Consider the following 16,011-nt stretch of genomic DNA (forward strand, 5'->3'; position numbering starts at 1 on the left):
AGAAAAACTCCTAAATATTTAACCTTTTTTACAATTTCAAATCCTGTTATTTCCTCTAACTTTTCTTTCTGATTCTTAGTCATGTTTTTTATAATCATTTTTGTTTTATTTTGATTCACTTTAAACCCTGAGACCTTTCCATATTGATTAATTAATTCCAACAAATATACACTTGAGTTTATAGGATGAGTCAACATGATCACCAAATCATCTGCAAATGATTTTTTTCATCTGCTCTCACTTTATATTCATGTCTTCTAATTCTAATACCCTCAATCTCCCTAAATTCTCTTATCTTATCCAATAAGGGCTCCAAGGACATAACAAACAATAAAGGTGATAAGGGACACCCCTGCCTCATTCCTTTCGCAATTTTAAAACTATCTGTCAAACTACCATTAATTATTATCTGAGCTGTTTGCTCTCCATAAATTTCCCTAAGTATTCTTGTAAAACTATTTCCAAATTGCATTTTATCTGCTAATTTAAATAAAAACTCCCAATGCAATCAATCAAAAGCTTTCTCTGCATCCAGAAAAATAAACGCTGCTGGAATTTGATTTTTCTTTTCCAAATATTCTAATAAATTCACTATCTGCCTGACATTATTCCTAATTTGTCTCCCCTTTATAAATCCTGACTGATCAGTATGAATCCTTTGTTGTACAATTTCCATTAACCTATTTGCCATTATTTTCGCAAAAATCTTATAATCATTATTCAAGAGTGAAATCGGTCTATAATTCCCAGGCTTGGTAGAATCCTGATCCTCCTTTGGTATCAATGAAATAAAAGTAGTTCTCCATGATGGGGGCACTCCTCCCCCCATCTGTATCTGATTAAATAACTCCTTAAGTGGACCTACTATCTCATTCTGTAAATTTTTATAATATATTGCTGTAAGTCCATCTGTACCTGGAGATTTACCTAATTTTAATTGTTTTATTCCCAAAATAATTTCTTCAGAAGTTATAGGCCGAGTCAACTCTTCCCTTTGTTCATTAATTAAACCTTTAACCTTATATTCTTTCAAATAATTATCAATATCCATATTCAATATTGTATCTCTAGCATATAACTTTGTATAATATTCCAAGAAAGCTTTTTTAATTTTATCCTGTTGAAATCTCTCTTTACCTTTGTATTCTATTCTTTCTATATTATGTACTTTCTGTCTTTTCCTTAACATATAAGCCAACTACCTCCCTGATTTATTGGCATTACAAAAAGTATTATGTTTAGCATATTGTATATTTGTTGCCACCTGATCTCCCATTAACATATTAAATTGACTCTGTAATATCTTTATCGCATCATTAATTTTTGAATCATGTGGATTATATACCAGTAATTGTTGTTTCCTCTGAATTTCCTCTTCTAAATCCCTACGCTGTTTTTGTAATTTTCTCCTCTGTCTACTATTAATATATATCAAAACGCCTCTCATAAAGGCCTTACTGGCGTCCCACACCATTTCTATTGAAGTTCCCTTATTCAAATTATAATCAAAAAATTCTTTCATTTGCTTTTTACATTGATTTACATTATCCTCATATCTAAACAAATTTTCATTTATTCTCCATGATCTTCTTCCTCCTTCATATTTCAACTCCATCCATACTGGGCTATGATCCAACACCTTGGAAATATCTTTGTTTTCTTAACCCTAGAAAGCAAGTCATTGGTAATTAATATAAAATCAATACGTGAAAAAGATTGATGCTCATCTGAAAAATAAGTATAGTCTCTGTCATCAAAATTCTGCATTCCCCATATATCTCTCAACTCAAAATCTTCCATCAAATCAAAAAAAGATTTAGGCAGTTTTGCATGCATAGGAATTTTCTTAAAAAGAGTTCTTTTATCTTTTCTAATATCCATTACACCATTCCAATCCCTAATATAATAAATGTTTTATAGTCCCAAAAGTCAATTTTTCATGTAACAGTTTATAAAATTTTCTTGTTGTTGATTAGGTGCATATATGCCAATCACAAGTGTCTTTTTCCTTAACATATAAGCCAACTACCTCCCTGATTTATTGGCATTACAAAAAGTATTATGTTTAGCATATTGTATATTTATTGCCACCTGATCTCCCATTAACATATTAAATTGACTCTGTAATATCTTTATCGCATCATTAATTTTTGAATCATGTGGATTATATACCAGTAATTGTTGTTTCCTCTGAATTTCCTCTTCTAAATCCCTACGCTGTTTTTGTAATTTTCTCCTCTGTCTACTATTAATATATATCAAAACGCCTCTCATAAAGGCCTTACTGGCGTCCCACACCATTTCTATTGAAGTTCCCTTATTCAAATTATAATCAAAACGATTTCATTTGTTTTTACATTGATTTACATTATCCTCATATCTAAACAAATTTTCATTTATTCTCCATGATCTTCTTCCTCCTTCATATTTCAACTCCATCCATACTGGACTATGATTGGAAATATCTTTGTTTTCTTAACCCTAGAAAGCAAGTCATTGGTAATTAATATAAAAGCAATACGTGAAAAGGATTGATGCTCATCTGAAAAATAAGTATAGTCTCTGTCATCAAAATTCTGCATTCCCCATATATCTCTCAACTCAAAATCTTCCATCAAATCAAAAAAAGATTTAGGCAGTTTTGCATGCATAGGAATTTTCTTAAAAAGAGTTCTTTTATCTTTTCTAATATCCATTACACCATTCCAATCCCCTAATATAATAAATGTTTTATAGTCCCAAAGAGTCAATTTTTCATGTAACAGTTTATAAAATTTTTCTTGTTGATTAGGTGCATATAAGCCAATCACAAGTGTCTTTTTTCCTTCTAATATCAATTCAATAGCAATATATCTTCCTTGAATGTCCGCTTCAATTAATTTAGCTGATATATTTTTCTTCAAATATATAACTATACCATTTTTCTTATTCGAAGCAGAAGAAACAAAATGTTTACCTAATTTCGAATTAATCAAATATTTCTGATCTGATAATTTTATATGTGTCTCTTGCAAACATATCACATCGTTTTTAAATTGTTTCAAATAATGGAATATTTTTCTTCTTTTCTGTGCTGAATTCAAACCATTGACATTCCATGTCAAAAATTTATTTTCCATCACTGGCCTCATGAACCTCTGGTCATGATCATATCTCTAATGTGACTTCACATGTTTTGCATTATTTTCTTACTTAATGCAGTTCGCATTCCTTCCCCTCCTCTTCCCCCACATATCCCCAGCTTCCAAAACCAACTCTGTCCTTTCCAGAGCCTGGTGCGAAGGATCAGGACCCTAGCTGAATTGTAGTTCGGAAAGATTTATTGCTCTAGAACAGGGGTGTCAAACTTAAGGCCCGGTGCTTACATCTGGCCCGCAGGGCTGCCCTGGAAACAGCCAAGGACCAGCCCACGGTGCCTCTGCCAGTGAAAACAGAGCTCGGGGGTGGGGGGGGGCACGGGCTTTGGTCCTGAGCTCTGTTTTCACTGGCAGAGGGTTGCAGGAGGCCATCGCAGCCAAAAATGGAGCTCAGGAGCCTGTTTTTGCTTGCAGAGCACTTGGGGCCCCAAGCAAGTGACATCAAGTTGGCCACACCCACCCTGATCACGCCACCCACCCACCCCTGAGGTCAAACACAACTATGTATCCCTCAATGAAATTGAATTTGACACCCCTACTCTAGCCTAAACACAAGAATCTAGTTGATTAACCATCAGCACTAAACTGGCGCTAGATAAGAATCAATGGATTTCAAGAGGGGCTGGACTTCGATAGTTTGTGGCAATGCAAGCATTCTAAATAGTTGACACATTTAACTCCACCCTCCAGTTCTGCCTGCTCTTTACCCAGGCTACAAAAAATTATACGCAAAACAGATGATGAATATCAATGAATGAAAGAAATAGGTCAAAAAACACATTGTGTTTTTGAGATCTTTGGAAATTGGCTGAAATCCTTGATGTAGGAGAACACTAATCTCCTGCTCAATGACCCTGTTAAACAATGACCCTGTTAAAAGATGATTGCTCTAAAGTCTGCAGAAGAAGCAGAAACAGAAGAATGGAGGATAAATTTATTTATTTTTGTTGGCTTCTGTGCTGTCCATCTCATCTAACAACACTCAGCTGCTAAAAACCTTTGATGCTGAGGATCTGGAAAGAGCCGCCATTGTTTTCCTTGTGTGAGAAATGGACAAATAGCCTATTGGACTACCAGAGTCCCTAGGTCTCAGAAGGATAAGGTAAAGGTAAAGGTTCCCCTCGCACATATGTGTTAGTCATTCCTGACTCCAGAGAGTGGTGCTCATCTCCGTTTCAAAGCCAAAGAGCCTGTGCTGTCTGAAGACGTCTCCATAGTCATATGGCCGGCATGTCAAAGGCACATGGAAGGCTGCTACCTTCTCACCAAAGGTGGTCCCTATTTTCCTACTTGCATTTTTTATGTGCTTTTGAATTGCTAGGTTGGCAGAAGCTGGGACAAGTAACGGGAGCTCACCCCATTACATGGCACTAGGGATTCGAACCGCTGAACTATCGACCTTTCGATCGACAAGCTCAGCATCTTAGCCAATGAGCCGCCACGTCCCTCACTCAGAAGGATAGTAAGCCCTAAAAAGCTACATTAACCAAAGTTTTAGATAGAAAAATTTCAAAGTGTATCAAAACTATTTGTAATCCTGCTGAACCGTTGCTGTGAAATGTGATTTTACAAAGTACATAGCTTTGAAATATATTTGGAATCAGAACGTTGAAACTGTGAGAAATAGGGGACTGAAAGTAGCCAATGGATAGATGTTTGAGATGTATACAGGTATATGTGGAGACTGTCTTGTCAGTAAGACAGAACAAGGTGGTAAGTTGTGAAATGCGTGCAGAAAAGTATAAAAAGAATGTCTTGGGATGAGTTCAGGGCCACTGGCCGTAGCTATTTCTTGCTGGACTTGGCTATTGTCTCTGGACCTCATTGCAATGAGTTATTGATGTAAGTTGTGTAATGATGGCTGTTCATGTTCCAAATTGCTCCTGAAATAAACCTCTGAATCTTAAAGCAAGAATTGTTTATTGTATTGCTGTTTCCTGTTTCTTTTATTGAAATATTTTTATGACAGAATGTTGCCGTGACTCAAATAAGGTGGTCACTGGAAGAGACCTGCTGTCTAGCTAGGATCCTGACCGTTCCTTGCATTTGAGCTTCAGGTCACCAGCCCACTCTTATACGAACTATCTACTTTGGATCAGAGGTAATATTTTTATGACACTTGGAAAACAGCTAGAGATAGAAACCCTTTTGGTGAGATTGTGATCTTCATTTTTGCCAAAGGTAATGTTGGAGCAGAAGCCTAGTTTTACCACCAGCAGCTTGTCAAATTCACACGGGCCAGTTTGCAAGTTTTCATTCAGGCTACTTTACAATAAACATGAGAGCTGCAAATCTTAAGTGGGCTTCTTGTCTGGAGTACCTCACCAGGCTGCCATTAATCTTGGCAATCTGAAAGCACGTCTCTTCTCTTCTCTTCTCCGTTTCATTTTTACAATCCAAGAAACTAAGATGATTAAAGGCCTGTTTATAGCAGAATGGGGTATGGATAGTCTAGAGAAAAGAAGGACCGGGAGGGGACACACAACAGTATTTGAGTATTTCAGTATTTGAAGGGCTGCCCCAAAGAAGAGGGGGGCAACTTATTTATCAAAGCACCTGAAGGCAGGGCAAGAAACAATGGATGGAAACTAATCAAGGAGACAAGCAACCTGGAATGAAGGAGAAAATTCCTATTAACCAGGACAATTAACCAGTGGAACAGCTTGCCACCAGAAGTTGTGGGTGCCTTGTCACTAGAGGTTTTTAAGAAGAGGCTGTACAGTCACTTGTCTGAAATGGCATAGGGTCTCCTGCTTGAGCAGGGGGTTGGACTAGAACAGGGGTCAGCAACCCGCAGCTCTGGAGCCACATGTGGCTCTTTCATCCCTCTGTTGAGGCTTTCTGTCACTCACAATATGTGTCACAATTGCCAATGTGCGACACCCACTGGGATGCGATTTATTGAGTTTTTCAACCCCTGGTAGGCCAACCATGGATAAATCCAAAAAAAGAAGTTTCAGAAGAAAACAGAATGTTTAATTCAGCTACATTTGTGGCTGCTCAGGAAATAGTCAGGCACAGGAAGGGTTTTGTGGCTCCTGGTGTTTTCTTTTCTGTGTTTAAGGTTGCTGAGCCCTGGCCTAGAAGACCTCCAAGGTCCCTTCCAGCTGTATTCAGATTGATTGAAACTAGGGAGGGTCCCCTCTGAGAGGTTTGCCTTGTGCCCATTCTTTCTGCAGGCTCAGCTGCCTCTTAACTCATTGTGATCTGGTCTGCAGCTCTTCCTCCTACCAAGGTCAGGTCCACATATATTTATACCCACAGAACAACATTATTTCTTCTAAATCTGGCTTACAATATTGAAGATAAATTTTTGAGATCTAGGATAAATCTTTTGTTCACCTAACAGCTTTCAAACCACGTAGCCTATGAATTTTATCTGGATCTTTCAAGTGTCTTGGAAAAGATGACTTTGCTTTGAGTGATGGAAAATCTTCCCTCGATCTAGTCACTCTCCTGGCGGCCATTCATAAATATTTTAGAGCTTGATGGAAATTGTATGAAAATAAAGTTAGGTGTGAGATCGGGTGCCTGGGATTTATCTGGCCAAGATAGCTGGAAATTTCTCAGGATGCTGGTGAGGAAGAGGAAAAGTTCCATCCAAGGCAGATTTTCTCCTAAGCAAACCCTTGGTTCTGAAAAGTCAAAGACAAGATGAACGATCAGGGCTATTCATCTAGAGCAGCACATGCTTTGATAATAAAACAGCACCCCTGAAACTCAGACTTCTGGTTGTATAATGTTATGTGAAACTGACTAGTGTCCCTAGGATTAATGGATTTATATCTGTGTGGGAGAGGGAGAAGGAGTGGAAGGGAGAAGGAGAGGAAGGGACAGAGAGGGAGAGGGAGGGAGAGGGAGAGGAAGAGGGAAAGGGAGGGAAGGGGGAGGGAGAAGGACAGAATAGCAAAGCAAAACATGAATGTTTTTGGTTTATCCTGTTGAAGGATACACTCATGCAGAGAATCTCCATCAATGCTTTGAGAAACACAGGTGAATGTATCCCAAAAGTGAATGTGATCTTCTGCCTCGAGTCTTAGGCTTGCTGGGACATACAATTTGGATCCTTTCCACGCCAGTCCCTCCCTCATGGTGAGGACATCTTGGTTATCATTGAGCCAAAAGTCTGCGGGTAGCGCTGCCTTTAGTTTGGCCATCCATCTCAGCCGGGATCAGGTGGTCACCTGGCCTGGCTCCTGGTGGTGACTTGGCCAACTGACTGTAAAGGGGGGGATTATGGCATGGACCACTTCCTCTTGGCCGCATCAGATTGAGGTTTCCTTGAGAGCACGTCCGCCAATATATTTTTTCCTGCCGGTATGTATTTCAGCTCAAATTTGAAACACCTGAAGTATTGAGCCCAGCGGACTTGCTTGGGGGACAATTTCCTGGGGGTCTTTAGGGCCTCGAGATTTTTGCGATCAGTCCAGACCTCGAAAGGCACCTTTCCACCTTCCAGGAAGTGTCTCTAAGAGAGGAAAGCCCATTGAATGGCATAAGCCTCTTTTTCCCAGATGGCCCATCACCTCTCAGTATCATTGAGCTTTTTGGATATGTAGGCGCAGGGCAACAATTGTCCTCTGGTGTTCCTTTGCAGGAGTATGGCAGCCACAGCCACATCGCTGGCATCGGCGTGCATAGTGAATTGCTGCTCTGGATCTGGATGCTGCAGGATCAGTTCTTGGGCGAACAGTCTCTTTAGGTGTTCGAAAGCTCTTTGGCACTCCATCACCCAGGCGATGGGCTGCGTTGGCTTCTGCTTTGTTGGTGAGGATCCCGTTTTTAACAGTTCAGTTAGGGGTAGCACCAGCTCCGCGAAAGCGGGGATGAACTGCCTATAGAAGTTTGTGAACCCCAGGAAGCCATTCCAAAACGGCTTTAATTTTGCCTGGGTCCATCTCTATGCCTTCACTAGAAATTCGGTAGCCTAAGTAGTCTAGCAAAGTCCTGTGAAGCTCTCATTTTGACAGCTTTGCATAGAGCTTGGCGGCGAGCGGTTTCTTCAGCACTTGCCAGTGCTCCTCTAGCATTTTGCTGAATATGAGAATGTCGAGCAAGTAGACCAGAACCCTCTTGTATAGGTGCTCATGCAGGATTTCATTAATGAATTGCATGAAAACTGCGGGGGGGGGCTGCAATTGTCCTTGAATATGACCATTCGTCATTTGTTGTTGTTAGTTGCGAAGTCATGTCCATCGTGACCCCAAGGACAATGTTCCTCCAGGCCGTCCTGTCGTCTGCCATCCTCTGAAGTCCATTTAAGGTCACGCCTACTGCTTCAGTGACTCCATCCAGCCACCTCGTTCTCTGTCATCCCGTTCTTCTTTTCACCTCAATCTTTCCCAGCGTTAGGCTCTTCTCCAGTGAGCCCTTCCTTCTCATTAGGTGGCCAAAGTATTTCAGTTCCATCATCAGGATCTGGCCTTCTAAGGAGCAGTCAGGGTTGATCTCCTCTAGGACTGACAGGTTTGATCCAGAGGTGGTATTCAGCTGGTTCGCACCGGTTCGCACAAACCGTTGCCAGAAATTTGGTCAGAAAATTCAGTCAGCTTGCCTTCCGGAATTGGAATGTAAACTGACCTTTTCCAATCCTGTGGCCATTGTTGAGTTTTCCAAATTTGCTGGCAAATTGGGGGTAGCATTTTTACTGCATTGTTTTTTAAGATTTTGAATAGCTCAGCTGGAATACTGTCTCCTCCACTAGCTTTGTTGTTGCTCAGATTTCCTAAGGCCCATTTGACTTCACCTTCTAGGATGTCTGGCTCAAGGTCAGCGACCACCCCATCGTGGTTATCAGGGATGTTAAGCTCATTCTTGTATAGTTCTTCTGTGTAATTTTGCCACCTCTTCTTAATCTCTTCTGCCTCTGTTAGGTCCCTGCCATTCTGGTCCTTTATCATGCCCATCTTTGCATGAAACGTTCCCTTCATATCTCCAATTTTCTTGAAGAGATCTCTGGTCCTCCCTTTCTATTGTTTTCTTCTATTTCTTTGCACTATTCATTTAAGGAGGCATTCTTATCTCTTTTCGCTATTCTCTGGAATTCTGCATTTAATTGAGTGTATCTTTCTCTTTTTCCCTTGTGTTTTGCTTCCCTTCTTTCCTCAGCTATTTGTAAGGCTTCTTCAGACAGCCACTTCGTTTTTTGCATTTCTTTTTCTTTGGGGATGATTTTAGTTGCTACCTCTTGTACAATATTGCAAACCTCCATCTATAGTTCTTCTATCTGTCAGATCTAATTCCTTAAATCTATTTGTATATTCATCAGGGATATGATTTAGTTCATACCTGAATGGCCTAGTGCTTTTTCCTACTTTCTTTTATTTAAGCCTAAATTTTGCCATGAGAAGCTCATGATCTGAGCCACAGTTAGCTCCTGGTCTTGTTTTTACTGACTGTATAGAGCTTCTCCATCTTTGGCTGCAGAGCACATAGTCAATCTGATCTCTGTGTTGACCATCTGGTGATGTTCAAGTGTAGAGTCGTCTCTTGGGTTGTTGTTATACCATTCATCATACCCTAGTTTATTGAAAACCATGAGTTGGAAAGAGTAGATGATAAAGGGAGACATGATGGCAATGTTGCAAAACAAGGAAAAACAAGTGCCTAAAGCTTAGCCTCCCTGCGAATGGATCCAATTGACCCAACGACAACTCTGATTGTAGAGCAAAATAAAAAGAGCCGAAAAATATGAAATCCCAAACTCTGACGATGTGGCTTGACATGTTTTTCATCATTTTCTAACTCCATGAAATTCATATTCCTTCCCCCACGTGGGCCAGCTTCAAAAACCAACCGTATGAGTTCCAGAGCCTGGTTTATGCAACAGCAGTTGTATGCCAATTTTACAACTTTTTCTCTGCTCCACGTTAAGTCTACATTGCCTTTATGTGGGTGTTTTTTTCATAGAAATGCTTAATGGAAATGTTGTGGAGCAAGAAAAACAGGTTCCTAATGTTTAGCCCACTCACACACTAAATTACATAGAATAAGAGTTTACAGATTAACAGAGTTGAAAGGTCATGTAATCCAACCCCCCCACCCAAGCAAGAGACACTGCACCATTTCTGACAGATGGCAGTCCAATCTCTTCTCGAAAGCTTCCAGTGATGAAGCTCCCACAACTTCCAAAGGCAACTTCTGTTCCATGGGTTGATTGTTCTCCCTGTCAGAAAATGTCTCCTTATTTCCAGGTTGAATCTCTCCTTGATCAGTTTCCATCCATTATTGCCAGTCCGCCCTGGTCCCTCTTTGATGCACCTCTACTTGCAAGGGTCACGTGATGGGGTGGTGGTCACCCTCTTCTCAGCAGGCAGGTCATGTGGTTGGGTGGTAATCAGGTGGCTGATTGGACCTTCTTCCTCTTTCTCTCTCTTCACCCTCTCTTGAACTGCCTGCTGGGTTTTCCTTCCACAGCCTCTGCTCCTTCGTTGTTTCCCCTGCTTGCCTCCTTCACTCAGACTCTTCTCTCCCTCAGGCTTGTCCCACAGAAGCCTCTGCTATCCTATCCCCTTATTTCCCTCAGGCTTGGCCCACAAATACCTTTGCCATCCTATCCTCTTATTTCCCTCAGGTTTCACCCACAGAAGCCTCTGCTATCCTATCCCCTTATTTCCCTCAGGCTTGCCCCACAGAAGCCTCTGCTATCCTAGCCCCTTATTTTTCTTTATCCCCTCTTTTATCCAGGTCTCACCTCCTCTCTCCCAATTTCCCGTTGTTGTTTTTTTTGCAGCCAAAACCCACCTTCCTTCTCTTGCACTCCGTCTCCTCCCCTCTGCTATATAAGGAGAAATTGTCTGACAGGGAGAACCATCAACCAATGGAACAGAAGTTGCCTTCGGAAGTTGTGGGAGCTTCATCACTGGAGGCTTTCAAGAAGAGACTGGACTGCCATCTGTCAGAAATGGTGTAGGGTCTCCCGCTTGGCCGGAGATGGGGGGGGTTGGACTAGATGACCTACAAGGTCCCTTCCAACTCTGTTAATCTGTTAAAATCATTTCTTTGTGTTGTGCAAGACAACAAGCAGGGCACATGAGCCTTCAGGAGGGCAGAGGAGAGGTCAGTGGGCAAACAAAAGCTGAAGATACAGAACAACTTTCCGCCGTGAACTGAAGACACACCTTTTTATCCGCGCGGGGCTGGCTTAAATTGAATTTTAAATGTTAAATTTTATTAATTTTAAAAGGGTTTTTTTTAGTGTATGGTAAATTTTTAAATTTTCAGGCTATTTAAATAAGTTTTTTAAATTTCGTTTTAATTGTATTTTGTATTGTTCGTTTTATTCTGCCTGTACACCGCCCTGAGTCCTTCGGGAGAAGGGCGGTATAAAAATCAAATAAATAAATAAATCAAAAATCAAAAATAAATAAACTAGTCTTGTATTTTTCCATCCAGAAAGCATACAGTAATTGTGGTCCTCAGTGAGCAATGACTTCACTTATTAGCACTTAATTGCTGGTCCCAATTCGGTTGTTAAACGTTTAAGGGGCTTATCAGTCATCCAGGTCATGGTTGTCCCAAAGGTGTTTTTTTAACGAGGCAACTGGACTTTCTGGTTTTTTCTTTGAAGATGTTTTGCTTCCTTTCCAAAAATCTCTTGAGCTGAAGAAGCAATGAGAAGCAAAACATCTTCAAAGAAAAACAAAAAAGTCCAGTTGTCTCGTAAAAAAAAGCACCTTTGGGTTATTAAGTAAGGACTATCTGTAATTTTTTTTCTTCAAACAAGAAGGCCATGTCATACAGTATAAGAAACAGAACTATAGAGTTTGTTGTGTGAACAAGGGATAACAAAATGTTGCTCCAGTTACAACACCTGAGATGGTACTGAGTCGATCAGCTGCTTCCTGCAGAAACCTCCTTTTGTTGTTGTTTTTCAGTTGCTAAGTCATGCTCGGCTCTTCACAACACCATAACCCTTAACATGCCAGGCCTTCCTATCCTCCACTGTCTCCCAGAGTTTGCTCCAATTCATGTTCATTGCATCAGTGACACTACCTAACCATCTCCTCCTCTGCCGTCCCCTTCTCCTTTTGCCTTCCATCTTTCCCAACATCAGGGTTTCCTCCAAGGAGTCCTCTCTTCTCATTTGAAACTTCCTAGGGAGATCTTTCCCAGCTCCTACAGAACTTAATTTCACCAAACCTTCAGCAAAGCTTCCCACCAGCAAGGGAAGCTCTATGAGAGGACTTCCCATTCTACCAAGACATCTGAGTGATTGATTGTTTAGATGCCAGCAAATCATTGTTGCCTCCTAGTGACTACAAAGATTTTCTCCATGACGATCTATCCCTAGGCTGGTCCTTCAGCTCTTCCGACAACTCCCCCATCGCCATGATAGCTGAGTTCATCCATCTTGCAGCTGGTTGTCCTCTTTTTCTCCTCTTTCCTTCCATCTTTCCCAGCATTAGAGCCTTTTCCAGAGAGTTGCTAGGTCTTCACATAGTGTCCAAAGAAGCACACTTGCCCGATAAGAGATGTGTGTCCTCTAAGACAGGGGTCTCCAACCTTGGCAACTTTAAGCCTGGAGGACTTCAACTTCCAGAAGCTGACTGGGGAATTCTGGTCCAAGATTGGAGACCCCTGCTCTAAGATAAAGAAGCCTGGAACTGCATCCCAAGATATTTATACCTGGTCCGTTGGGGTTCTATTCATTTGCTATTTATGTAACCTACTGTTGTGTTGTGCAACCACTAGTATTGTAATTTTTTTATATATAAATTGCTAGAAGCTGGGGGTTTTTAGGCAGAAAGAAGCCAATGCCCTTCTTATTCTCACCTGGCGGATAAATAAAATGCTTGTGTAATGTGCATCTAGCCAGGCTGGGAGTGCACAATCTGCTAACCTTTGGAGTGTGGTGATCAGTGAGATGATTATTGAATTCAGGACAAAATATATTGAATTTCTAGGACCTGCTGACCCCTGCTGGCGCACTGAGGAACTGTAAACTCAATGGACAGATAGGGCAATATCACTGAAATTATATTGTTGGGGCTCTGGGTGAGAGGCAGTGCTTAGGAAATCCCAGGCTCAAACCCCAAGGAAAGCTCTTGATGCTCCATTCTACCCCAACTCTTGCTCAGCCCAGTGTTGATGCCATGTGTGGTTTCACACTTAGCGTAGAGGTTTTTTGGTGTATTAGTGTCACTTACCTTTACCACCAGTTTGCCCTGCCCTCATGCTCGCTTTGTGCGCTCTCTGTCCACACATGCACCTGGCCTTCCATGCATATGCTTTGCTCGCTCACGTGCCTTCCGCGCATGCGCCCAGCCTAAAAAATATGCCTAAATAGCACGACTTGGAGCCGGGGGAGGGCACCATCGCTGCTACCAGTTCTTCGAAACAAGTGCAAACCGGCTGAATGCCACCTCTGGTGTAATGCAAAGAAATGCAACTAGAAGATCAAAGGGCCTGATCTGATCCGATTTCTAAAAATTGCTGTAAAAGTGTCATCTTTAGGCACCATAAGCTAAACAAGTCAGATCAAGAACGAACTGCTATATACGTACAATAGAATAGAATAGAATAGAATTTTTATTGGCCAAGTGTGATTGGACACACAAGGAATTTGTCTTGGTGCATATGCTCTCAGTGTACATAAAAGAAAAGATACGTTCATCAAGGTACAACATTTACAACACAATTGATGATCAATATATCAATATAAATCATAAGGATTGCCAGCAACAAGTTATAGTCATACAGTCATAAGTGGAAAGAGATTGGCGATGGAAACTATGAAACGATTAATAGTAGTGCAGATTCAGTAAATAGACTGACAGTGTTGATGGAATTATTTGTTTAGCAGAGTGATGGCCTTCGGGAAAAAACTGTTCTTGTGTCTAGTTGTTCTGGTGTGCAGTGCTGTATAGCGTCGTTTTGAGGGTAGGAGTTGAAACAGTTTATGTCCAGGATGCGAGGGATCCGCAAATATTTTCACGGCCCTCTTCTTGATTCGTGCAGTATACAGGTCCTCAATGGAAGGCAAGTTGGTAGCAATTATTTTTTCTTATAGGCTTAGTTTGGTGAATTTTAATCTTGATTATTTCTTGGGTGGCCCATACCAGGTGGATGAGTCCACCTCATTCAATTATTTTATGAATCGGCGTAGAACAAGAATCCAGGAAATGGGTTAATTCAGTATTCAAGATGAATATGCAGTATTTGTGTATTATACCAATACACAATGTATTATTAGTGAAATTATTCACTAATATATGTGGTTTCCAGCCACTATATATTCAATTTTAATTAAATGTCAATGCTAATGAAATTCACTCAAATGTAGCCAGTGTCCTAGGTTACTTTGGGAGACCAGCAAATCTACCATTCAGAGTTAATGACGTGGCACGTTGTGTGAACCCCTCCAATTGCTGCTTCTTTTTCCAACCATGATTAAACAAGCCATGATTCAGCACAAGAAACAAACCCAGCCAATATTACAACATTAAGAGTTCTGAAGAAGAGGATTCTTACAACCCAACAAAATTTGTTTTCCACCATCGGTCTTTTATTCTTCGCCTTCATCCCTGCAATGGAGCCTCTTGATAGCTCATCAGCAAAGCAGGATCAGGTTGGAAATTTCTTCTACTGACAGTAAAAAGTCAAGACGTTTTCCTGGTTGCCTCTGATCAGGATCACGGGAGACCTCAGTTCTTGCGAGAGGGTCTCCAGCCAAGCCATGTACAGGCTACTGGGACATCCCTTTCGGCCAACCGGCATAGTTCTGAAAAATGTGACAAGGAACAGGAGAAAGAAAATAAGTTTGTGTTTCTCTATCCTGAACCTAACGGAAATCAACCCTGGCTGTCCTTGGGAAAGACAGATGCTAAAGTTCAAATACTTTGGCCACCTAATGAGAAGGAAGGACTCCTTGGAGAAGACCCTGTTGTTGGGAAAGATGGAAGGAGAAAGGAGAAAGGGACGGCAGAGGATGAGGTGGTTGGATAGTGTCATCGATGAATGAAGGTGAATTTGGGTATTTGGTGTCATTTGGAAACTATATGAGCCACGGTGGCACAGTGGTTAGAGTGCAGTACTGCAGGCTACTTCTGCTGATCACCAGCTGCCAGCAGTTTGGCAGATCGAATCTCACTAGGCTCAAGGTTGACTCAGCCTTCCATCCTTCCGTGGTGGGTAAAATGAGGAACCAGATTGTTGGGTGGCAATATGCTGACTCTGTAAACTGCTTAGAGAGGGCTGTAAACCACTGTGAAGCCAGTGGTGGGATTCAAAATTGTTTATTACAAGTTCTGGGGTGTAGCTTGGTGGGCGTGGCATGGCTTGGTGGACGTAGCTTCATGGGCATGGCAGGGGAAGGATACAGTAAAATCTCCATTCCCTCCCCACTCCAGGGGAAGGATACTGCAAAATCCCCATTTCCTCCCCATCAGCTGGGAGTCGGGAGGCAGAGAATAGATGGGGGCGGGGCCAGTCAGAGGTGGTATTTACCAGTTCTCCGAACTACTCAAAATTTCTGCTACTGGTTCTCCAGAACTGGTCAGAACCTGCTGAATACCACCTCTGTGTGAAGCGGTATGTAGGTCTAAGTGCTAGTGTTATTGCCCTTCCTTCCTTCCATCCATCCATCCATGATGTGCAGTGGTTAGAATGCAGTATTGCAGGCTAACTCTGCCCACTGCCAGGAGTTCGATCCTGACTAGCTGAACTCAGCCTTCCATCCTTCCAAGGTGGGCAAAATGAGGTCCCAAATTGTTAGGGACAATAGACAGACTCAGTAAACTGCTTAGAAAGGACCATAAAGCACTGTGAAGTGGTATATAAATCTAAGTGCTACTGCTTTATTGATGCAGTCTTCCCTTGGTATTTTAGCAGCCATCTCTCTCTAACAAGCCATCTTCAGCTTGTCATTGACTAC

General features: G+C 41.4%; 1 protein-coding gene across 1 annotated transcript in view; it reads right to left on the reverse strand.

Annotated features, from left to right (window-relative positions):
• Nucleotides 1-13,686: 13,686 nt before the first annotated feature.
• SLC12A3 (solute carrier family 12 member 3) overlaps nucleotides 13,687-16,011 on the reverse strand; it is a 42,563-nt gene continuing 40,238 nt past the window's right edge. Inside the window, exon 26 of the mRNA XM_058155477.1 lies at nucleotides 13,687-14,859. Coding sequence (XP_058011460.1) covers nucleotides 14,721-14,859 — 139 coding nt within the window. The 3' untranslated portion in view covers nucleotides 13,687-14,720. The remainder of the gene's footprint in view (nucleotides 14,860-16,011) is intronic.

The sequence above is a fragment of the Ahaetulla prasina genome, chromosome 12, assembly GCF_028640845.1.
Source record: "Ahaetulla prasina isolate Xishuangbanna chromosome 12, ASM2864084v1, whole genome shotgun sequence".
Classification (NCBI taxonomy): Eukaryota; Metazoa; Chordata; class Lepidosauria; order Squamata; family Colubridae; genus Ahaetulla; species Ahaetulla prasina.